Genomic DNA, 25,352 nt, shown 5'->3' with positions numbered 1-25,352 from the left:
AGTAAAACCCTCTACTCATAGAAGCATAGCAAACTGATGGCCAGATGATGTAGTGGCCTAAGTGACTATGGTCCTCTTTGATGCATACATTGGCCCAGATCCTGCTCCCACTGAAGCCCATGGAAATGTTGTCTTGACGACTTCTGTGCAATCAGAATATGGCATTAAGATGGGGATCTATATGTTTTTCATTGCGCAGAAACCAAGTCTTGATCCATTAACTGAAGGCAATGAGGAGAAAATGAACCTAGCCCAAATAGGAAACCAGTGGGAAAGTTTTACTGAGGATGTTGGCTATGCAATATGATATTGGTCTGAGAACAGTGCTTCTCACAGTCTGAGCCCCATCACAGAGAAAACTGTGGCTATTATTATCTAAGTACAGAAGAGGTTAAATTTATGTAATAAAGCAGGTTAGAACATCAACAGGACTATATTAATGACACTAATTTACTGCTGATTAAATATGGCAAACAGTAAAGTCTGTCTCTCCCCCCACCCCCAAATTGTAAGTAAAATATCTTGGGTTATCATAAATGAGACTACGTAAGGATGCAATTAAAGATATGGTGCTATCTGAGCAGAGCATTTAAATTACCATGTCATTAGAACAGCTCAGAAGCATTTTTCTTTCACCAACAGACGTTGGGCCAATAAAAGATATCACCTCAGTCACCTTGTTTATGTAACCACCAGGGCTACACTGAGACTTCATTTTTGTCAAATAAAACAATATTCTATGGTATGACTTGAATTGATTGATTAGAGTTCCACTAAGGATCACCAAAGAATTGGAAGAGGTATTTGTGTCACAGTGATCCAGAAAATGGTTGGGGAATGGCAAAAACTGTTTAAACATATTTGTGCCCTGTAAAAGGAATCTGGATTGTCCACAGCAGGAAGAATGAAGTAAAAGTCTAGACATACCGTTTAGTGCATTGGCTAGGTGTGCTTAGATGTGCATCCCTCAATCGGTAAATTCCAAAACAAAGCATATTGTATGTTTTCAGTGCTTTACAAAACAGATCTCCATAACAGCCACCATCCTAGGAGACAAAACAAAGGGAGGGGGGTAATTTTCAGTCTGTTTCACACCTTGGCACAGAATCACAATCTGTTGTTTACCTGTCACAGATGAGAAACAATTAATCAAGAAAATCCCTAATCTAAATGTTGAATTGCAAAACTATATGTATAGGATGTTGTTATCCAGTGATTTTATTTGATGGGAACTTGCAATCAGTGACTCTGATTTTAACTGGAAGAATAAGATTTGGGGACAGAGAATAGATGTTCAATCATTTGAGAGAAACATGGTCTCAATAAAATGATGATTAAGAATATGTGACTTTTTTGTTTCAATTTTGAAAGTATGCATGTTGTGAAAGAAAATCAGTATGGAGAGCAAAGTGGTGCTGCTTGAGAACCTGGCAAAAAGCATAATTTGTAGATGATGGAGATGAAGGTGAAAATTTCCCCCCACAAGTTCTGGTTCGAAATACTGAATTAATTGGCTCTAATAAAATAGTCATCCTTTTAAAAGTCTGTTACTTTCATAAGTAATCCATTGGATTATCAAGAGTTAACAATTAAGCTTCATTTGGGTAGATATAATTCATTTGCTCTCAGACAATGATGGGGCAGATTTCAGCTACTGTAAATTGGCTTAGCTCAACTGATGCACTCCAGCTTAAGTTCAAGCTCAGTACCATATTGAGAATTGGTATTAATTCTTTCCAGTTTGCGTGTCTACACTTCGAGAGCTATGAGTGAAGGGTGCTAGTTAAGGGCAGTTATACGGAGGCAGGATAAACAGTTGAGCCTCCAAAACCTAATGCAGTGTTTTCCTGTTATCTTGTGATATTAATTGCACTTCTAATACAGATAGGGTGAGTTTAAGTAATTAGTGTACCCATTCTACAGATGAGTTCACTGATTGTTGTAGATTCTCCCATGTGGAGACAGTGGCATAGCTTAGAACAGAACTCAGGACTCCTATGAATGAAGACCCTGTTTATAACACTGTACCGTGACTTACACAAACCAGAGTTCTGTTGCATCAGATGACACAATATTGGCTGCAGCTAAAATATTCATATAAAAACTATTGCATGATATGTGTTTTTAGTAAAATTACACTACAGTTATGATGTTCAATTTCATTCAATTTTGTCAAACAGCCATGGAATCCCAGTGTCTTGGAACTCTCAGAATATAACATCTCAGTTGCACTACTGCATAAGACAAGGGGTCTGTCTTGTCCAGTAGCCTATCTCTGGTGCTCCCAAGGGAAGGTGTATGGTGGACTGTGATAGGAACTTCTGCAATAATCAAGTTATTCTAATCCATCCATTAGTGTCTGTCTTATGCCCAGAAGTTTAAGAGTTTACATCTCTTCTAAAAACTATTCTTTATCTTATCTAATGTAACCTTCCTGGGGAAGTTAGCTTAATGTAGAGCTGGAGCTGCAACAATATTTGTAGTTACTGAGTGAAAGATGTTCTCTGGTAGAAAATAAGATATGTTTAGGTTACTTAATTTAATGGCCAACTTTTACCTGAATGCTGCAGCATTTGGTCAAAGGCCTGATCCCCACTTTCAAACATTTGACCATTAAATCATAGAATTGTAGGACTGGAAGAGACCTCGAGTGGTCTTCTAGTCCAGTCCCCTGCATTCAAGGCAGGAATAAGTATTATCTTCTAGACCATCCCTGACAAGTGTTTGTCTAACCTGCTCTTAAAAAAATCTCCAATGAAAGAGATTCCACAACCTCCCTAGGCAATTTTTCCCAGTGCTTAACTGCCCTGACAGGAAGTTTTTCCTAATGTCCAACATAAACTGCCCTTGCTGCAATTTGAGCCCATTGCTTTTTAACCTGTGAGGCTATGACAAGAAAAACATTTTTTTTTGCCTCCTCCTTGTAACAACCTTTTGTGTACTTAAAAACTGTTATGTCCTCCCTCAGTCTTCTCTTCTCCACACTAACGTTTTCCATCTTCCTTTATAGGTCATGTTTTCTAGAACTTTAATCATTTTTGTTGCTATGCTCTGGACTTTCTCCAATTTGTTCACATCTTTCCTTTGCCTAGTAGCTCTAGTTATTTTATTAAATGTTCAAGAAGAATTAGAACTTTGACCAAATTAATGAATGTTTCAGACAGCTGGCCAATGCAACAGTATGACTATGACCCACACACTAATGGGGCTTATTCACCCAACAGTGAAATGTAGTCAGTTCAGAGGTGGAACACAATAGCAGCAACTCGAGAATTTGTATAAGGGAAATTACAGAAATAACTTTAATTGTTATTTTGTGGGTATTCAAGGTAGGCTGAAATTAACTACCCAAGTATCAATACTCTGGCAGGAAATGCTGTTTTACTTGCCTAAATGTTAATCTGAGTATCCAAGTTAAGGATCTGTTCATCCTATCAAGATGATCAAGTGTAAAAATCTTTTTTTTAATCTTCCTTTGACTTTTTGCAGTAAATAAGGGTGATTGGCTCTGTGTGTGTAATTTTGTAGCCTGTCCATTGATTTAAGATTGCATTTATCAGTTCTGATCATGGTGAATGGAGTATTGTGTTCCATGAAATCAGAGAAAATCTGATTAATTTATAATGAAGGTCAACCCTGTAATACCATAAATGATTAAATGGATGTTCCGGAAAAGCATGAGCAAGATTTATAAGATACAGCAATTCGGTTTGGTTCAAATAAATGTCTAGATGCTTACTGAAACTCAGAACTTTTTAAATTTTGGTACTAGGCTGGGAAAATCAGAAAGAGGTTCTCACATGATTTTTTGCATGTATGGATTTCAGACAGGTTGGAAACAACACAATATAATCTTCCCTGCTGTATATTCAAGCTGACGTTTATGGTCTTAGCAAAAACTAGGAAGTTCAGGGGCACACACAGAAAAAAAAGTGCTAATAACCCTATCAAATCACCACAAAGATTCAGGTTTAGTTCACCTTTAGAAAGAGGGTTTCGGGTCAGCTCTTATTTTATCCAAACAGTCTCATCCATTCCTTTGGACACTGTGGAGAACTACAGGTTTGGTTTTTTTAATGGGACTGGCTCTATGAAGCAATTTTAGCATTGTTCTGAAAAAAATTTAGCAGAGTAGATTTGGAGGATGCTGTCACTGAAGGGCCCTGAGGAACTCCTTACAGAAACTATATCTTTTATATTGTCGTTTCTGGTTTCAGCCTGCCTAGCCGCTTCTTAATCAGGGTAGGGGTAGTTTGGTACTCAGAACAGCAATGTATCACCAGATCTGCCCAAAATTTCAAGAGGACTCCATGGCTTTCAGGGGAGAAATTAAAAAAGAGGAACACCATGTTCATTGTTATGGAAATGATTTGTAAAAAATTCAGCAGACAATGAAACAGTTACGGAATGGCTGCCTTGATATTACTTTTCTTTTATGATCTTACCCCTAGGTCTGCAAATGGCCCATCATACAAAGCCAACTGAGCAACTCGACACCTGTCCCTGTTTGCAAGTGTCTGGGGCGTGCTGTAGCCTCCTCTCAGTGCATTCTCCTCAGCAATCAGCGCTTCCAGCTCTGGTGTGGCTCCTCCTGTTACCAACGTCCGTATCAGTGTGAGGATATTGTCATTGAAGTATGTCTGCAGAGATAAAAGAAAGCTCTTTAAGCAAACACCATTAAAGTCATAACTGAAGACATCCAAATTACAACTTTTCTGGGTTTCTGCTGTTTAAAGTTCTTGGCTGTCTCTTCAAATAATTTTATATAGAAAATGAAAAGACAGCAGCCTCCAATTACTCTATTTTCTTCTATCCCATTAGGCTCCTACACTAGATCCTGCCTTTTAAACACCAATTCAGGCTGATTTTTATTAAAGAACAAAAATTTGAATGATTTATGTTTCCTGTAATTGGTGTTAGTAGTGATGCAATGACTGCTTTCCTTCTCATTGCCTTCATGTCTAATAACAGGCTTTAGGACATGTAATTGTAAAATTCAGACCACATTTAAAGCGTACATGGGCTGGATTGCCTTTTTATACTTGTCACCAATTCGTTGGGGAGCTGCCTTTGTGCTGCAAATGTCATTACTTATTACTGTGGCTGGACTCTAGCAGTCTAACCGATGTATTGCACTAAACATCTTATTACGAGACTTGACAGTGTTCAGACATAAGCATGTATCAATTAAACATTTTGAGTTCATTCCAGATAAATGTATGATGAGTTTGGGATCCTGGTGCTCCTTTTAAAAAACTCTAGGGTATAGGGTAAGTGTGGTTTATTAGGGAAGATTTACTCCACACTGACATTTTGCCAGCATCTGTAGCATTGTCTGTCAGGCAAACAATGGGCATTTTAAATATTAATTTAATGCCAGATGAATGATTTTCAAGTTCATTTAAAAGTATACTGGTCTAGTTCAAAGATACTCAGTTAAATATCTACACTATACAATGTGTACTGACAACATGCACTGTTTAAAAACAGAATACACAAAAAATGACCACCCCCAAAAATCAGCTACTATTACTTCCAATCCTACTGACGTCATGTGTTTTTAGAAAGCTTGCACATAAAGAAGCAGATTAGGAGAAAAAGATTAATATAAATCTCTTGGGGGCAAAGGACTTGCCTTATTGCCTACTGTGGAAATTAGACCAGATGGCTATTAATACTTAGTCCTCAAATTGTACTTTTCATCCACAGATCTCAGTGCTTACTACAAAGACAGTGAAGCATCACTATTTACATTCCACTGATAGGGAAACAGAGACACATAGAGGTGAAGTGACTTGTCTTAGGTCACACAGCAGGTCAGAGAGTAGAGTTAGCTTCCAGACCAGTGCCTTATCCTCATTACCCTCAGCATTTCTCTTGGACTCTCATAATCTCAGTTTTATTGCTCAGATTTGACTACCATGAACATTTTTTCTTCTCAATAGTGAGTTGTGATTGCTATGAAATCTTCATTTTCATGACTTCAGGCCCCTGCTGTTTTATACTCACATGTGTTGTCCAAATTACAAAAAAATCCAGTCTAGATAAATACAATCTATTTAATGGAACAAAATAACCAGATTTATCCTTTTAGTAATTATATACTCCTAGACAAGTATTACTGTGGTTTGCCTACTGTATGCATGTATTTACCTGATTGATCAGAATTGCCCCTAAATGTGATATTTGTTTACTAATCTATGGGGAAGTGGAGCATATACTTAAATGTTTAAAAATTGGAAACAACGAAGGACATTTTATGATCACTTCCAAGGGGGTATGATTATGAGTAATCAGAAGCAAAGGAGAATATCAGGGGGAGGTGAGGGAGGAGGAGAATCCTGAATGATAGGATTATAGTGATAGTATTAGTACATATGATAAATTATGACTTAATTGGTATCACTGAGAATTGGTGGGATAATTAGAGGGTTAGAGGGTACAGCTTGTTCAGGAAGGACAGTAAGGGAAGAGGTTGCATTATACATCACAAATACATTCACTTGTTCTGATGGCCAGAAGGAGGTGAGAGGCAGACCCAAGAATGTGTGTGAGGAAAACAAGCAAGACATCATGATAAGGGCCTATGATAGATCACCAGCATAGGAGGTGGATGAAGCATTACTAGAACAAACAACAGAAATTTCCAACATATGAGACTGGGTAGTAATGGGGAACTTCAGATGGAAAAGTAAGATGCCAAAACACAAAATGGCCAGTAAGTTCTTGGAATGTGCTGGGGATAACTTCTTGCTTCAGAAGTAACCAAGTGGGCAGCCACTTTAGACTTGATTCTGACTAGGAAGAAACTGGTTGCAAATCTGAAAGTTGAAGACAATTTGAGTGAAAGTGACCATAAAGGACAGGAAGGCATTAGAGCAGCAGAATAAGGACAACAGCCTTCAGACTAACTGCTAGCTAAGGTCCCATGGGAAGAAAATGTAAGAGAAAAAGGAGCTGAGGAGAGCTGGCAGTTTCTTATTAAAGCCAAATGCTCCAGGTATGAAGGAAGAGACCAACATGTCTCCATCAGGATCCCTATAGAAGTGTCAATATGGACAATTTGCTAAGGCTGGTTACAAAAGAATAGCACAAGCATTTAGGGACAAAATCAGAAAGTCTAAAGTACAAAATGAATTACACCTATCAAGGGACATAAAAAGCAATACATTAGGAGAAAGACCAAGAAAAGTGTAGGTCCACTACTTAAGGAGCGCTTATAACTAAAGACTGAGGTGTTTAATGCTTACTTTGCTTCAATCATTACTATAAAGGGTAATGGGGACCTTAACAACAAGGAGGAAGACTCACAATCCAAAATGGGGAAAGAACAGGTTAAAGAACATTTAGATGCATTCGGATTGGGAGGGCCTGGTGAAATTCACCCTAGAGTACTTAAAAAACTAGCTGAGGTAATTGCCGAACCATTAGCAACTCTTTGAAAGACGTGAGGTCCTAGAGGACTGGTGAAACACAAATATGCACCTATCTTTTAAAAAAGGGACTGGGGAAATTATAGACCAGTCAGCCTAACGCTGATACCTGGAAAGATATTGGAGCGACTTTTTAAACAATCAGTTTGTAAGCACCTAGAGGATAATAGGGTTATAAGGCATAGCCAACATGACTTTGTCAAGAACAAAACATGCCAAACCAACCAATTTTCCATCTTTGACAGGGTTACTGGCCTAATGAATGCGGGGAAGCAGTAGACATAATAGCTCTTGATTTTATTAAGGCCTTTGCCATGGTCCAACATGACACACTCATAAGCAAACTAGCAAATGCAGGCTAGATGTAATTTCTATAAGATGGGTGAAGAACTGGCTCAAAGACCAAAGAGTAGCTACCAAGGGTTTACTGACAAATTGGGAGGTGGGGAAGTTGTATTGATGGGGGTCCTGCTGGGGTCTGTCCTGGATGTGGTACTAGTCAATATTTTCATTAATTATGTGAATAATAACGTGGTCATTATACTTATAAAGTTCACAGATGACACCAAGCTGGAAGGAGTTGCAAGCAATTTGGAGGACAGGATTAGAAGTAAAAAATGACCTTGACAAATTGGAGAATTGGTCTGAAATCAACAAGATGATGTTCAGTAAAAGACAAGTCTTAAACTTAGGAAGGAAAAATCAAATGCACAACTACAAAATGGGGAATAACTGGCTAGTGATACTACTGCTGAAAAGGACGTGGGGATTCTCGTGGATCACAAATTTTCTATGATCCAACAATGTGATGCAGCTGCTGAAAAGAGTAATATAGTTCTAGGAGAGTCACATGTGAGACATGGGAGGTGTTAGTTCTACTCTACTTGGCACTGGTGAAGCCTCAGCTACAGCACTGTGTCCAGTTCTAGGCACCACACTTTAAGAAAGGGGAGAGGCAAATTGAAGAGCGTCGAGAGGATAGCTACAAGAATGATACCAGGTCTAGAAAGCTGGACTTTTGAGGAAAGGATTTAAAAAAACCTGGGAATATTTAATTCTGAGAAAAGATGACGGGGGGGAGGGAGGAACTGATGACATTAGGCTGAGAACACAACATTCATTTCACTAAATAACTAAACTGTGAAGCAATGGCAAAAGAATATATTAAGTATTGCACCTGTCACAAAATCATTAAATGTATCAAAGTAAGAAATAATAGGCCTTATTCCGATCCCAGGAGCAAGCCCATGGGACTCAATGGATTTACAGTGGTGTAAAATTGATCCAATTCAGAGGGGAATTAGGCCCCCTGTCAATGCAACAGAATGCTGTCACAGGAGAATGATCTCCCACTGCTAGACAAATGTCAAGGCAAAGCTAAGACATTTATTTGGAAAGCAGACAACATTTATCTTATCTTGGAACAATAGTTTACTTTGGGTTTCACACCATGACTGATGTGGTTGTTATCATTAAATCTGATAGATGAGTGCAGTTTTTGTTTATGCTGCTGTCGTTGAATAAAAATATTTTAATGTTGAGAATGGGCTCCTCCTGTCCTGCCACCAAGCAGAAAACATCCTAGGTGAACAGGAGTCTAGCATGCCTTCTGGATGGTTAGAGATTGTTAACACTGCCTAAGCTTGCATCCTCTCAACTCCCATGAGTCGCAGGCCCTCCTTCAAACCTTTCCACTATGGAGCATGCGTCACCTCATAGAATCAGAAGCTAAAGGGTTAAAAAAAAGTCTGGCCTGGCTGATCTCCATTTCCTTTAAAATAATAATACACTAAAAAGTAATGTGAGTGTGATCTGCTCACTCTGAGGGTGGATACAAGACTTGGATATGCCAGTACTTGTATGGGAACAATGTGTTGAATGTTGTTGGAACAGTGTTGTAGCATTCAAAAGTAACAGGCTACTTTTCAGTAAGAAAGGCAAATTCCTTTTGTTAATTGTATAATCATCACTGAAAAACACTTTTCTGCTGCTATTACTAACGGTACCCTGCATTGGGTGTCGTGATAACATTATTATAGCAGTCTGAGAACATGCACTGGATACAGTGCTGAGTAATGAGAAAAGGAAATGCATCATAGATGCTACACCATGTATAATTGACAAGCAAATGGATATCTGAGCTAGCAGTGCCATCTAGCCCATGCAGCTGAATTCTGTTGCAGCTGTTTTTGAGTGTAAGTGTTCTGGGACTGCTTTCCAGTTGTAAAAGCATAATTACCAAAGCTTATGTTTTGCAGTTAATGCTGTCAAGCCTTTTAAACTAATTGGGCTTTTACAGAAAATTTAACTGAAAATTAACACATCTTTTAATAACATTGCTTTAACTTTAATGACATTTTGCCTTTCGTTTATAACTACTCTAAAATTGTCATTTTCCATGTCATAGCTGCCATTATTTTATGTTTGCTACTTTGGTGATTTTTTTTTAAAGGAAAAAAATATAATAGTTATTTCGCTTCCATTTCAGGCAGATATTTTAACTTGCTTGTTTTTCCTTAAATGATGCATTCTGTCAAATGAATTACATGTTTCAAGTGAATGCATATCCATATATGAGGAATTACAGAGCTAAACTCATTAACCAAATCCTGAACAGGCCCTTGGGAGAGGTCCAAAGCAAAGGTGAAAGAACAATGTTTTATATTATACTACATTTTAAAAATACCACCCAGACTATTAAGGGATATTGTGAGTCTAAGGGGATGTTTTACTACCTGCTAATCCTTCTGAATGGCAGGATACAAAAATAGAAAAGTCTTACGTTTCAAAATGTCCATCTCATAAGTTAAAACAATTTCCTTTTCTGAATAAATGAGATTGTAAAGGACCTTGGGGGTTCTACTGCAAAGTTGCCTCTAACTCTTCACCCCTCTCTGCCCCCATGTGATCTTTCTGTTTGTATAAGGAAAAAAGGACTGATGTTAATAGAATACATTTTTTTAAAAAAATTAAGGTTCTAACAGAGAGCCAATAGATGCCAGGAAATTCAAAGTTAAGTCTCATGATCTGGCTCTGAATAGGCGCTTTTGTACTGATGAAGCTACACCAATGCCGCTACCAGCAGTATGTATAGAAATGATGCTAAAGCACTGGAAGCTCTGTATGGGAGTATTTTTTGTAGCCTTATTAGCAAAATGAATGCCAACCAGAATCAAGATGTCTGGGAATCACTTCACAGCGATAAAAGATGCTTGTTAGGGCAAGCAGCATTTTTGCATCCTGCACTTTCTTTTGCCTTCTAGAGCTACAGACAATGGCCAAGACTTTCAAAAGTCACTAGTGATTTTGGGTGCTCAGTTTGGCTCATCTCAGAGGGGGACTGATTTCCAGATTCCTTTAAGATATCTTAAGTCTCGTGATTTTTGAAAATCTTAGCATATATACCTCATCCACAAGTGTAAAGCTTTGTTAAATGCACTGTGGCTGAGAGGTTATTTGCAACCTTGGCTTTCTAACCAACTTACACTGCTCTTCTTGTAGTGGGGCTGCCCCTGTTAATCAAAGCATGTTCTCACAATATGCTTATTTACAGCAAAATGTATGTATATAGCTTTCCATTCATTTGTATTTGTTTGTAGATGTTTAAGGCAAACCAAATACTTAGAACAAAATATAATGAAAAACTCTAGCAGAGGCTGATGTCTATTCCAGAGACATAGTAAAGGTTCGGCAGCCTTGTTTAAGAATAGCTATTATCATACTTAAAATCTGTATCAGGTGAAATGCCCAGGAGTTTGGGATGGGACCCTCTGGCGGGACAGTCACCCTGCTCTGGTGTGGAAGATGTTAAAAACAGCCCTAGGAAAGGGCTGCCCCGGGAGCCAATCAGGACCGGGTTGGGAGTATAAGAAGGCCTAAGGGAGGTGCTGGGTCAGAGTCTCTCTCTCTCTAGGTGTGGACAGAGATAGGCCTAAAGGAGCAAAGGTTACCTTGGACAGAGCAGTGCTGGTGAAAAGGCAGGCTGAGCTGAGGCAGGACAAGAATGCCTAGGGAGGTACTGGGGCTGCAGGGAAAGGCAGCAGGTCCAGCCCCCTTGCCAATGATTAGTGTTCATTAGAGATTACAGTCTGGACCCAATGAAACAGGGCTAGGTGATGACTGGCAGAAGCCACTGAGACAAGGTGGGTATAGAGCAGGGTTTGGCAACCTTTCAGAAGTGGTGTGCCAAGTCTTCATTTATTCACTCTAATTTAAGGTTTCGCGTGCCGGTAATGCATTTTAACGTTTTTAGAAGGTCTCTTTCTATAAGTCTATAATATACAACTAAACTATTGTTGCATGTAAAATAAATAAGGATTTAAAAATGTTTAAGAAGCTTCATTTAAAATTAAATTAAAATGCAGAGCCCCGCAGACCGGTGGCCAGGACCCAGGCAGTGTGAGTGCCACTGAAAATCAGCTCGTGTGCCACCTTCGGCACGCGTGCCATAGGTTGCCTACCCCGGTATAGAGGGTTGGGGTTTCGCCTGGGAGGGAGACCCAGAGTGTGCGGGTACTGCTGGGGAAGAATCTCAAGGTAAAGGGGCACTCAGGTTCTGGGAGGGACATGGTGAGGCAGAGGACCTGAGGCAGGTGGCCAGCAGAGGGTGCTCAAAGGCTGGTAAAGAGCTAATTCCCAGAACAACCAGTAGGAGGCGCCACACTGGTGAGTCGCACCTTGCTACAGACCCATTTCTCTGTTTAGCATAAGTCTTAAGTAAAAAGTACTTCCTTATTATCGATAACCAAACCATTCTTGTCTGCCCACCCCATGTTTGCTGAAGATGCTAAGAAACCTGCGCAGGCAGGATTAGCGTATGGAGGAGTTATATATTTTGTAGCTATAAATGAAGTCATCTTGTGCATAATTCCATTGTTGCTACAGATAAGAAAGAAATGCAGATGGATAGGCCTTTTTGCTCTCTTATTTAATCCCTGTTTTACACTGGCATTAATTCCATTTACATCATATGCCAGACTTCCACTGGGTAAGTGAGGAGAATGTGAGCAGTTCACATACACGTGTTGCACCCAGTGCAGTGGCTTTGCATTACTAAGAATTTAATTATATTCTGCAGAGATCAAGGAGTAAAATTTAATTCTAAAAAGCAACTAAAAAAAGGGGCATTACTTCCCCCTTTCACAATGAAAAACTTCACAGCAAAGGGCACAGTGGGAGAAAACAGCGTGTACCTCCTGTAACCTCCTTTACTATTCCTCTGCTAATCCCAGTCTCTCTCCTGCTAATATAGTTTTTGCCCAACCATGCTACACAACAAACAGCAATTACAGACCTACTAACTTTATGGGCTTTCCCCATAGATTTAGTTGCAGTCAATTTAGTAGTCAACTTAGTAATTGAATCAATATAGTTGATGTAATTCTGAAGACCCTACTCAAGTCTCAAAGTGAGTTGGCACGTGATAAAGGACTTCCCTTGTACAGAATTGCTGGTGTAGTGAAAGTATGACTCATGCTGGTCCCACAATCCTGTAGAATATTTTGGATCAATGCTTGAATTCAGGCAGTACAAGTAGAAGTCGGGTCACAAAAAGCAAACTGCCAGACAAAGTGGATACTGCCGAGCCAGAGGATCAGGTGGTGTGGGAAATGACAGGATGCTGTTTTTTTGGGTAGAGAAAAAAAATGTGGAGCATCTCTTCTTCCCATCACCCCAATAGAGGCATAGGAAAAAAGGAAAGATGGACACCTCACCCATCTGACAGCTAGGCAGAGGAGGGAGAGTTCCTTTTCGACCCTATAGCTTGAACAGTGGAAAGCCTTCCAGGAGTGGAGAAGAGAGTGACCTTGCCCACAGTGGGAAGTGGAGACAGCATTGGTATGGCAAATGAAGACTGGCAAATAATTCTAATAGAAGAAATACTAGTCTAGGAAAAGAAACAGGGATTCACTCTAAATCAGAATTCTCTATTTCTGGCATCACAATCATTTCCCTGACTTCAGATGGTGGTTACCCATCATATTGTTTTACCACTTAAGAATGAATGAAGTTTGACAAAGAATCTTTGCAGAAGAAAGAAGACAGAGTTCATGAACAGATATGTCATTGGTAGCTAGATATTTAGAAGGGAAAATAGTCACATTTACTTTGTGAAGAATAAACTGACTGTGCTCAAAGGAAATGTTTCTAAATTGTAATAGTCCATTGTGAGTTATCTAAGCATAAACACAATTATTCTCTTATAATTTATCTTTCTAGTGTTTTCACAATAAAGCAATGGCATCGTGTCTGCAACATTGTTACTCTGGGAATGCCTGTAATAAATAGAAGGATTAGCCTTTCAATAAGTGAAGCAACAAACAGCAGGGGTTGAATTATGAGACAGTCTTTGGATGTGGATGCTTAGGCACCTGATTAAATGGCAATTTTGGGAAGGGAGCTACAGAAGAAAAGAAATTAGTGAAACCTAAATGGACCTGATGTTTAAATGTTATCTGAAAATGAGAGCTTTCTAGACAATGGAAGCCAAAAGTCAATCATATTTTCATTCTAGCGTCTCATTAACTGCTTTTAATTATGATAGAACTCATCAGTGTCCTCCTAATACTAAAACTCAGTTTCATTCAGGAATCTTCTTAGTCTGGTAAGGTGAACAGCTTTCAAAATGCCAGTTTGCGACCTTCATATTTAAGAGATCCAATGTATTACATGGAAACGCTAAACCTTTTACCCATAAAATTTTTATTAGTGATGGTTTAGAGTTAGCGTTTGGTCGGATACTTATCTGGACTTTCTAAATGTGTCAAGTCTGCAAAATTTGGCTGATGACTCACAAGAACAAGGTATCTCATAAGATTACCGTTACTTCCTTATTGGAATAAAATACCATGAGGATAGATTACATCTGTCTCAAGCTGTGGCTGGAATGGACAGAAGTGTAGTAGAAAGTTTTAAAAAAAAGGTTAACTGAACTTTTTTGAACCATCAAAAGTTTGGTTTCACTTTTAGGTGAAGGATAGAGTTGGCTTTTATTAAAAATAAAATATTGGTTTGCCTGCCTATCTCTAGTATTGGGGCTTAAGCCAACTGATCTCCAGTGTCATGAAACTAAATTCAATGGGATAGTCTGAAAGTTTAGGTTCAGCTTTACAAAAGACTCCCAACCAGCCCCTAAGTTTGCAGCTACAGCTTTAGGCATGCAGTCATTTTCACTCACAAAAAAGATTTTATGTGCACACAGGTAAATATCAGTTTATGTGCACAAGCTGCCTTTCACATGGACAGACTGTCTTTATCACATGTAAATCAGGAGGCTGTAAGTGAGTTTGATCTGTTTAAATTTATTTTTAAATCAAGGCTGGAAACTAACTTTTTTTTAACAGACCCCTGATCAGGATCACGAAAGGCACTATTAAAAAACATAATTTACAAAGTATTCATATTATAACAGCTGATACTGCAACAAAAGAGTCTCCTGAAACAGCTGAAGTTAGGATAATCAGGAGTAAACAAGGTCTCCAAAGTGGTACTCATTTGAACACTTTAAAATCAGAGGTATAATATAACATGCCTGCTTAATGGAGCTTATCATAAACAACAATTCATATTCTCCTCCATTAATTACATCTTTCTTGCATCTTAGTCATCTATCCCGAGAGGTCTATTTCCATTGAAAAGTATCAATCTGTAAATTGCTAGTGTTAGTTTCCCAGTGTTTCTATAAAACCCCCTAGACTGCTTGCTTTCCATTTGGTCCATTTGCAGAAAGCTGCTCCAACATTAATCTGCTAGCACATAAAGAGTACAAAGTTTTTAAATGGACGTCCTTTAATCGAGAGCCTAAACCAGTTAAAAATGGACCCACTCTAGGTTATAGTAGAGACTGTATATATTGAGGGAGTATTCTCTTCCTGTTTTCAAAATAAAACAAAAGATGACTATTTATTTGCTATGGATGGCCAAAAACTGGCTTTGGCAAAATAGCTACTTATTTGAACTCCACTGTAACTCAAACTAAACCTTTTATAAACCTGTTTCAAGGTTTGAAATTGGTTAAAAACAAAACACCCATGTCAATTTCTTATATTTTTGCATTCTTGGTCCCAGATACAAGTAGAAATATTGGAATAACCTGACAGCACGTTGTTGTGCAAATTCAGACCCAGAACTGTGATGTATCCACTCTTTCAAGAAATCCCATTCCCACTGATTTCCAGCCCACTTTTGCAGACCCAAGAGGGTCAGCCGGTTTAATTAAGCTTTCCAGAAGCATCCAAGTTTCCGTCCTCCAGTTTGATCTAAACATCCAAACCTTTTGTTTGTTACCTGTCACTATGAACTATCACTTTATGGATAAAGGAGTACAAAAAATAATTAGAAGCTGTAAAATGTATAAAACACTGAACTGCCAAGGTAGTTATGTTATGCAAGAAGACAATTTCCATATTTTAGAGATAATGCCCTATATTTCCAAGGGTGACTAGTGATTTTGAGTGCTTCCATTTTCGGAAGGCCAGTTTGAGACACCCCGCTGCAAGCCACCAGACTTTCAAGTCTTTCTGAAAATAGTGTCCATCCAAAACCATCAGTTGCTTTTGAAGACTTAGGCCACTATTCATATCCTATGGTCTGCGAGATTAGTTGCTACAGAGGCTCCGATCCAGATCCTCAAAGGCATTTCCACGCATAACTCCAACGGACAACAGGAGTTATGCTCTTAAATACCTTTGAGAGGAACTGGGGCTCAGTCTACATCCAAAGTAATGATGAAGGTCTAAGGGAAGGTATTTTGTTCTTCAGGCTGCATGGTGGCAATGGAGCTGCTACACAACATCAGCCTCCCATGGTCTGTATAATGGGGAAGGGGGAGAGAGTTTTGATTTGCTTACAGCGCTCATGAGGGAGTCCAATACACTGACGGCGAATGCGGTTCCACATGCAAATGGCTGTGTAAGATACAATTCTGTGTCTGGGTCATCGTCGTCATCTTGGTCCAAAAACTGAACGTTTGAATCATTTACTGAAAATAATAATACAAAAATATCATAATATGCTTCTTGGCCCACAGCATGTGACCTTACATACTACACAATCAGAAAGAAAAAGCAACGGCATGTGTCTGGAAACACAGACTCGTGTCTTTGACATCACTTAAAATGAAATCAAAGTGGATGTGAAAATATGCACTTAAAAATCTGTTGATCCTTATTTTGCTTGTATGACAGGGGAATATCCCTGTGCCACAAAAACGACCTTCTTGGCACCACCTGCTCATTTACCATGGTGCTGACATACATTTTCCCTCCGTACAGGCAAGATACAATGGGTAGGGCTGCGCAGATATGCAGTGAACCGTTAATGTCAGGTCCACTTTGTGACATAACCCTTGTCCACGAAAACACTGATTCAACCCAAAGGCATCTGCTAGTGTGATTCTTTTCTGATGGAACTGTGTTAATGCAATTGCAGCTCCAAAGAGGGAAGCTCTCCATTCAGCTTGCATCAAGCTTGTCATACAAAAGCAATACACTGCAATTCTACTACTATCCTACAGTATGGTTTCAGCCCTAGCCACAAATTCTATTCCATGCAGTGTGACGAAGTTGGTTGCTTTGCAGAAAAGACCAAACAAGGTAACATTTGATATTTAGATTCTCATTGAGTTGCCAGAGTTCATGTCCCCACCCCTGCCCCATGCCACACAGCTTGATGCAAATCTTATCAAGCAGATGATATTTGATGAAGTCATTTCTTTTCCATATTAGGACTTCTCAGTCATAAAAGTGCAGACTGATCATTTGTGTCACCAACAATGCTTTTGAAATTATTAAAAATTAAATGACAACTTAATTTCAGTTCCCATCCAGGTCTGAGAAATTATCAGTTCTGCAGCATCCGATAATGTGGATCTTGAATACTTTTCTTTTCTTTTCACAGGAAATTCCCTGTGTTTATTTTTTAGTAGACAAGGATGCTCCTAAAAAGCCAAATCCTAGTGCCATGACTTCAATTGGATCAATCTTGAAATATGCCTGCCATTCTGAACTATCATCTTGAGATAGTTACTTTTATTTGATCAGACTACCCGTTATTCAACAGCTATCTTCCACTAGTATAGTATTGCACTGTTCATGCAAGAGCCTCAAAGAGCTCTACAAGTATGAACAACGCCTATAATAGTACAGTCCTGTGAAGAAGATAAGCATTATTATCCCCATTTTACAGATGGGTAAATTAAGGCACCAATTGGCTGTGACATAACCAAGGTCAAACTGAGTCAGTAGCAGAGTTGGGAATAGAACATACAATTCCTGATTCCTCATCCCAGCCATAACCACTAAAAAGCAACATCTCTCAGAGCTATATACAGTCACTGCTTACATTATATGATGTAGATAAATTTCATTCTGGTAAATAGCTCCATCTACACTATATCTTGCCCAGTGGCTGTCAATTTATTCTTGGGCTCCTAAGCAAAATATCATTGAAAGCCTGTTGTACTTCAAAATACACTTTTTGAAAAGACTGTGCCTTTGTTTAATTTGCTAGCTGAGGAGAGGAACTATAAACAGCAGTACTCTTTTTCCACTTCTGCCTGGCAGACTCGTAAGACTAATACCTGACTTTGACACAGACTTTCTATCAGTACGTAGTGTCAGTTTCCAACTTACACCAAATCTTCTGTGAATTCTGCAAGTGCAGTTTAAGCCTCAATATATCTTTATCTTCCTGATGCAAGTTAGCCTGCTATGATTTTTATGAAAGGTCTCCTGGCTAGATGGGGGTAGGTTTAAGAGCACAGCACTGCACCACAGGAAATGCTAATCAAACCCTGTTCTGAGCCCCTTGTGAAATCTCATTTTATTGAGAGAGTGCAGCATAGAAGCTTAGCTGCTTTAGCTTCAGAGCCTGAGAAAAAGTCTACCCACAAAAAAAAAAAAATAAATAAAACAAACAGCTTAAGGGAAGGTATGATACTGGGGTTTCTTTTTCAAAAATCTTTTATTTTTTTTACTTCCTGTGAGGGTTAAGGCATGTCAGTCAAATAGACAATAGACTGAAATAAAAAGGGGGGGGGGCAGGGCGGGCCCAGGCCAAAGAAAATGAATTGGTGAGAAGATGCTATGGAAACAGCCGGCAGGTCAGAGTGGGATCAAAGGTTTACTGATGCTGCGTGAAAAAGAAATCATTAAGAAAGGCCAGAACAAGACAGTCAATTTCTACTAAAACCACAAATAAAACACATTCAAAGCAGTGCCATGAGGGTAGCCCCTCTGATACAGCCAGATAAATAAAGAAAAAGCTGATGATGGTAGGAACAACACCACCCGCAACAAAAAAGAAGATAGTGATGTGAAGGAAAAAGGCACTTCTTACCCAGTTCAGTTATCATTAGTATGTGGGTTCCACTGTTTTTTTCCTGACTGATTGAAACCAAAGGCAGAAGTTTGCCAGGCTTAGCTAATAAGTAAAGTATTTAGGGGGGGAAAGAAAGTACAGAAAGAGAATAAAATAAGGGAGTAAGACAGGTAAGGCTCTAAAAAAAATAAAACTGAAAAATAAAAAGGACAAAGGACCACAAATCAAGTTTTTATTTGCCATGAAAGCTTCTGCACTTCACATCACAACAACATGACAACATGAATATCCATAGCTAGAGTGGAAATCATACCCAGGTAACCAGCTGCCCCATTCTCAAGGGTAACAAGTGTCATGTCACTATGCAATATTGAAAAAGTTTTGGAGCATGAAGGGTTAACCAAGTAGCCTTTTAAATGCAGAAGGGACGTCTGCTGGCATCTTACACAACTTTTATTTAAAAAAGAGATTGTCCCAAAGACCCCTGCCTGCTTGGTACAATACATTAAGAACAACCTCTACACACTAATGTAGTGTGTGTTCAAGAACACACAAGGTGAAAACACATAGGGAAGATCTAACTTAGTTATTTATCCAAGTAGAAAGTTTCCCCTAATGTTTCCTCAGCAAGAGTAAATCAAAAAAGTTAACTGAGGAGTAAACATGGTGTCTTCAGCTATGAAATAGGTAACTCTCCTGAGGCCTGTAAAAGGAGATGGAAAAATATATGGGAATGGACATGAAAGGAGTATTTTTGTTTTCCTTACCTAGCTCGGTTATAATAGGTATGTTGGCTCCTGTTGTGATTGAGGGTTGACGTAACAGACCATGGACTGGACTGTTGTCTGGAGATGACCTATCCATTCCTGGTGGTGTAAACCCTAAGGAAGGAATGTCAGACAGTTACAGGATGAACTTCAAGTTTCAAAGCAAACAGAAAAGAACATAACAAGTCATTTCAGACTGATGCAAATAATGACGACAGACGTTAACATTGCATGTATCTCCTGTGGTAGATTATTGTTCAGAGAGCTACAGGTAGAAATCTGCTATAAACTATTTTACCTAACATTCAGCATTGCTGAAATACAGCCCCTCAAGCCTATCAATATTACAGGCAGTTTATGCAACAATTAAAGCCAATGCACTTCTGCTAAACTTGTGAAACAGCAGTTTTTACATCAAAACATGCTAAAACTTTCAGTGCAAAATGTGATCCTTGTCAAAAAAACTGCAAACAAAATCCAAAGGGTTTTTTTCTTGCTATCAGTATTTCAAAAAATACTAGTAATAAGCATCCTTACTTAAGCCTCACACTGCATTCTAAGGCTTGTTAAATCACCATGTTTGCAGCTTTCAGGAGCTGATGGGTCTGATTCAGAAGATTTAGGGTGGAGCTGCAAAGACCACTGAAGGATTTAGTTAGTTACTTTTAAGAAGTTTCCAAAAGCATTATGAAGCCCATAGAATTATTAAATTCCATGCTGATCTTGCAGAATCCTCATGGCTTCCATTCAGGGCTACAGTGAGTCAGAAAGAGCAGGAAGCACTAGCATGGAAGGAATGGGGACCGAGACTGACATATGGCAGGTGGATGGGAGAGAGGGGAAGGACATCTGGAGATAAATAGGAGAGAGGTGCACACACTTGGGGAGAGGATGGCATAGAGAGAAAGTGTGGAAGAACCACATGGGAGGTGAAGTGATGGTCTGAGGTGGAGCAAGGGCCTCCTTATACAGCTTGAATGCTCCACCTGAGTCCCTGCAAGCTCTGCAAGAACACCTGTCACTGAACAGGTTGTAAACATAAAAAAGTAATACCCAGGCACATTATTTTGCTAAGCTGGAGTTACAACGTAAATGTTGAATCTGTCAATGAGTTACGTAAACCAAAAAGCTATCACAAAAAGTTGGTCTGGAAATTCATTGATATGATATATATATACTTAAGGCTCCCTGCTTCAAAAAAAAGTAGGAAAAATAGAAACGTGCACTTAATATCACCATTGTTGGAGTGCAAGAGTTAGGCTCAATGACTCCATTTCCTCCTTGCTATGGCAGTATTTTTAAGCAGTTATTTGTCTAGCCACGAGGCCAAACTAATTTTGCATTATAAATTGCTGAACAGTCATTAGACTTTGGGCAAATTCTGCCCAGACTAACTTTATGTTTGAGATCCACAGACAGATTTTTTGACCTTTTGTCATTACTTGCCTGGACTAGAGTTGAATCATTTAGATGTCAGCAAGCAAAAATCACTCAGAGTCAAATTTATTCCTGGTGTAACTCCATTGCCTTCTCACAGCATGCAAATTGGTTCACTCAGCTAAAGTCATTCATACATTCATCTGCTATTGACTCCACAATGAGTTGATACTGTATTTCTGTCTGCCCCGTACTCAATTCTGGCAGTATAAAAGTCATGAGCTATCAGAGAACCTTTTCATAAATGTATAGCACTTACTTCAAAATACAATGTCAGTCCCTTACCTGGATGTTTGCACCTTTCTTGAAAGTAATAATCACCACTATCTAACTAGATTGAAATATTTTAAAATATTAACTGCACTAATTTTGGCCCCTCAGTTGTCCTAACACTAGTTTGGCACATGGAGCGGGTTTCCAGTTCAGCTCTGTGCTCCTTAGTCAGCAGAGCTTGGGAGAACTGTAGGAATTACTGCACTTGCCCTTCTGGGAAGGGAGATAGAACTCTGTTTTGTTCTGAAGCTACTTTGGCCTTTTGTCTAAGATCAAGTGTGATGTCAATTTAACACACACTCTGATGCACCAAATATTGCTAAGAGACCATCCTAGTCCTGCAGGGAGATGGATTTGCTATTGTAGGCCTTCTCCCCTTCTAACTCTTAGGAGACTCCAGCATGAACTGTGCCCTGCCATTAGGAAGAAAACTCCCAGCAACACAAGACCTGTGAGGATGGGCTTTGTAAAAGCAGGGGTAAAAGTGAGATGGTCGTTTGCCGTGGAAGCACTTTAATGTTCCTCCCCCCCCCCATACTGGGGGGGGGGGCGTGCAGCAACGTTAAAGTGCTGCTGCGACAAAGGGCCCTGCAGCGCTTTAATGTCCCTGCTCCATTGCCGTCCCCCAGCAGCCTTCGACGGGCCGGGAGGTGAGGGACAAAGGGAGCAGTTGCCCTGAGGCCGGCGATTTAAAAGGACCCAGGGCTCCGGACGCTGCTGCCACTAGCGTGAGCCCCGGGCAGCACAGGCCAGGCAGCCTGAAAGGGCTGGTTGGGGGATGCTGATCCCTAGCCCACCCCCTTCCGTCCGAGTCTCCGCTCTCAGGTCCGTACCGGTAAGTGGCCTAACTTACTTTCACCCCTGTGTAAAAGGGCGAGAAAACTGAATGGTGATTGATGGTGAGGGGTGGTGAAGTCGTCTCAATGCCTTCTACAGACTTGAAAGCACAAATTCCCATGGGGGAATTTAAGCACAGCAATACAATTCCAGTCATAAATGGTGATTCGAATAATACTATAAAAACAGATTTCTTCAAGGCAGGTGGAAGTGCAGAGTATGTCAGAGTGTTTAGCTTTACTCAATGTACTCCTTATTCATTGTATTGAAATCAGTTCTACTATGCCACCATGGAAAAAAGCAGACTGCATGCCCAGTTAATTCCTGTATGATAGTCTCTATCATGGCCAAATCCCATGTATGAGTAACAGCCATTCAAGAACTTTTATTGACATGATACCTCACCCACTCCCTGCTGCATTCCAGATCCGTGCCGTGCTCTGATTCACACTGGCCTACCCAGAATTTTCCAAGGAGCCCTCTCAAGACTCAAAAGAGCTGGCAGACTAATTACGGATTGAGAATCCTGGCTCAGGACTTTGAAGGGGCAGGAGCGGTACTTCTGGAGACATGGACGCTGGGATTGGGCTGCTATCTGTTGACTCCTCTGTTTGTGTTTTGTATACTTTCGTGTTCTGCAGTAGGGGGCATGATGCGAGACATCAGCTCAAGTGGCACCAGACAATGAGCGAGCTCTGTACATGCACTGAGGCGGCTGGGGCCACTGGAGAATTACAGCTCAGCATGACTGGCAGCAAGCATTCCAACCTCACATTGATCTGAGGGTAGAAAAGGCTAATCTTCTCCCCACAAGCCCTTGAGGCATTGGTGGTGGGCAGTGTTAGCATGAGACACCACTGTTCAGACCATCCTCAAAGGCATCTCTTCTCTCCTTTCCCTAGAGGCTTTTCTTCCCAGTCCAACACTGTGTCCACTACACATTTTTCAATGAATCAGGCCCTTCAGATTGTAGAATTAGTTGGTAGCTTCCTGCCAGCTCAGAAGAAAATGTAAAGACTCAGTGTAATATGCCTGTAAATGCATGACTCCCTCCACTCTCCCTAGAAGGCTATTTGTAGCCACCTCTCTCTAACCTCTCAAATATTTGTCTTCCTGGGATGGTGTTAGAAGATTGAAATAAAGGTGGCATTTCTGTTAGGCTCAGACTGTCAGGAGCTCTGTAATTGCACATTGCACACACAGTACATTCTGTATGAAATGCAGGAAGCATGTTAAAGGGATTTTGTTTTCTCCATGAATGAAAAATAATCCTGAGCCTTAATATTTTTTTCCTCGATGGTTTTGGAAGATGTGAGAAATATCCACAACTTTATTTCCCTGACAGTGCTTAATTTGAATTGGCTGTTTACACAACTAAGAAATCTGGAATATTTTCAGCAAAAGAAAAATCAGAAAATGTAGGGATTTTGAGTCTGTATCTGTCTATCCACCACCAACAAAGTCTTTATTCCAGCCTTCAGGACATGTCCTGTTTGCAGCCTGCCTCCCACCCAACATAAATTTTAGATGCGGTTTATTTTTTTCCACCAAAATAAAGTGAAGAAAAACTAAACTGTTTTATCAGAACTTTCATTTAAAGGCATGGAAAACTACAAGTGACAGCTGTGCAGATTCAGTGAATGTGACGTTTTTGAATTTCTTCAATTTGACAAGTAAACACCTTAAATCAGTAATGCTATATGCATAATACATGGCCTGTATTTTGACATCCATCATCAAATGCTGACTTGAGAAAATACAGGTTGTACGTCAAGGAATAGCACCCATAAAGCAGGGAGAAATTCAGGTCACAGGGTATTAGGAAAACTATTTTATTACAGAACCAGAAACAAGCTAAGGCACCAGATTTAAGATCCATTTTCAGCTGTGAAAAGATTCAATTTCTTTGCACAGAGCCTTCATTTAGAAATGACATGCTTTCCTCACAGCCCCTTTTCACTTTCCTTTTCTTATTGCATTTTCTCCTTTGGTTCTCCAAATCGTGTTCCATTTACATTCATAAACCCAGTGAACCAGGGCAGTGGTTATAGTGATCTTCCTAACTGCAGTGCCATACTTGTTCTACAGACACCACCAGGGGCCTGAGCTATACTTGCAGGATAGGGTGAAATTCACATTGCCCATGAGTACATGAAATCTGTGAGAGACAAAGTAATGGCAGATGGAAAAGGATGAAATTCTCTTCCCCGCAACTAGGAGGTAGGGTGCTATTGTGCAACTAGTTCATGGCAACTTCTGCACCTAACTATGAATGGCAGTAGCAGTCGTCATAGCCTGCCTAGCTTATGCAGGGTTTGGGGCCACTGATTCAACAGTTAGTTGATGACCCAGTGGCTGTATTCCAGCTACTCCTCAGTCTGCCCACAATCCATTACTACATATTCCTGGAGAGAGCTTCCAGTGACCAATTTACAGGAGGATCCTTCCCCATGGGGCAATAAACATCCCCTTTCTGTTGGATTTATAGACCTGCTTGCAGAAGGTTTGCCAGAATTTGAATTTGGTAACTAATTTGGGCCTTGGATGTATACTGCAAGGTTTCCACTGACTTTACCGGGGTGAGCGCATGTCCTGGGGCACAATTTGGCCCTTTTAATTTATAACATGCTTTCCATTCAGAAGGATCACATAGTAAAATCAATTTGTAAAGCACTAACTCTCCAGTCAAGTAATCATTTAATCCAGTTCTAGGGTGGAATGCTGCAAGTGTTTAACAGCGCACAATAACACAACATGGTTTTTAAGATGCAACTGCAGGTAAGCAGGATTCAGTTTTCCAAACTGAAATGTAACTAGATTGCCAGAGCTAAAGGCTATACTCTTGCTTGTCATTAAAATGCCAAGCATACCTATGGTGCTGTATAAAAAATAATACTCTAGTGAAAGGTGCTTGGGATTGATGAGGTAATAGATTAACGACTACAGAAACATAATTTAAAAAAAACAAGTTATAATTATTGAGAACTCTGAGAAGTAAGAAACAACAATCATATTTTGACTACAGATAATCAGCATGCAAGTGGTGAGCTGCTAAGCAGTGGATGGACAAGATACCATGCAGGTTATGTGAGAAAAGAGAATGAGAGCCATTAACCAGAGACAAAGAGACAGAATTGTCTTACAATGGGACCTCACCGTTTGCTTCTGTTTGCTGATACTGCACAGTAAAATTCCACTGAATTCAGTGGAATGATACACTTTACCTCTTATTCTCCAAAGTACAGCCATTTGGGCATATCTGAAAAGTTCAGCAGCAGTCATGCAG

At 39.7% G+C, this 25,352-nt stretch overlaps 1 protein-coding gene across 9 annotated transcripts in view; it reads right to left on the bottom strand.

Moving 5' to 3' along the window:
- The window catches only part of KCNMA1 (potassium calcium-activated channel subfamily M alpha 1), a 410,790-nt gene that overhangs the window by 17,257 nt on the left and 368,181 nt on the right, over nt 1–25,352 (bottom strand). For 5 of the 9 annotated variants that reach the window (XM_030568831.1, XM_030568835.1, XM_030568836.1 and 2 more), the window contains 5 exons: nt 19,520–19,633; nt 18,771–18,854; nt 16,283–16,413; nt 4,446–4,640; nt 928–1,046 (listed from right to left, as the gene is read on the bottom strand). In XM_030568831.1, coding sequence (XP_030424691.1) covers nt 928–1,046; nt 4,446–4,640; nt 16,283–16,413; nt 18,771–18,854; nt 19,520–19,633 — 643 coding nt within the window. The remainder of the gene's footprint in view (nt 1–927; nt 1,047–4,445; nt 4,641–16,282; nt 16,414–18,770; nt 18,855–19,519; nt 19,634–25,352) is intronic. The other 4 variants (XM_030568832.1, XM_030568838.1, XM_030568837.1 and 1 more) reach the window with 1 other exon arrangement.

Source organism: Gopherus evgoodei, chromosome 7 (assembly GCF_007399415.2).
Source record: "Gopherus evgoodei ecotype Sinaloan lineage chromosome 7, rGopEvg1_v1.p, whole genome shotgun sequence".
Taxonomy (NCBI): domain Eukaryota; kingdom Metazoa; phylum Chordata; order Testudines; family Testudinidae; genus Gopherus; species Gopherus evgoodei.
The sequence above is the reverse complement of the archived record's forward strand: the minus strand, read 5'-3'. Positions and strand labels throughout refer to the sequence as shown.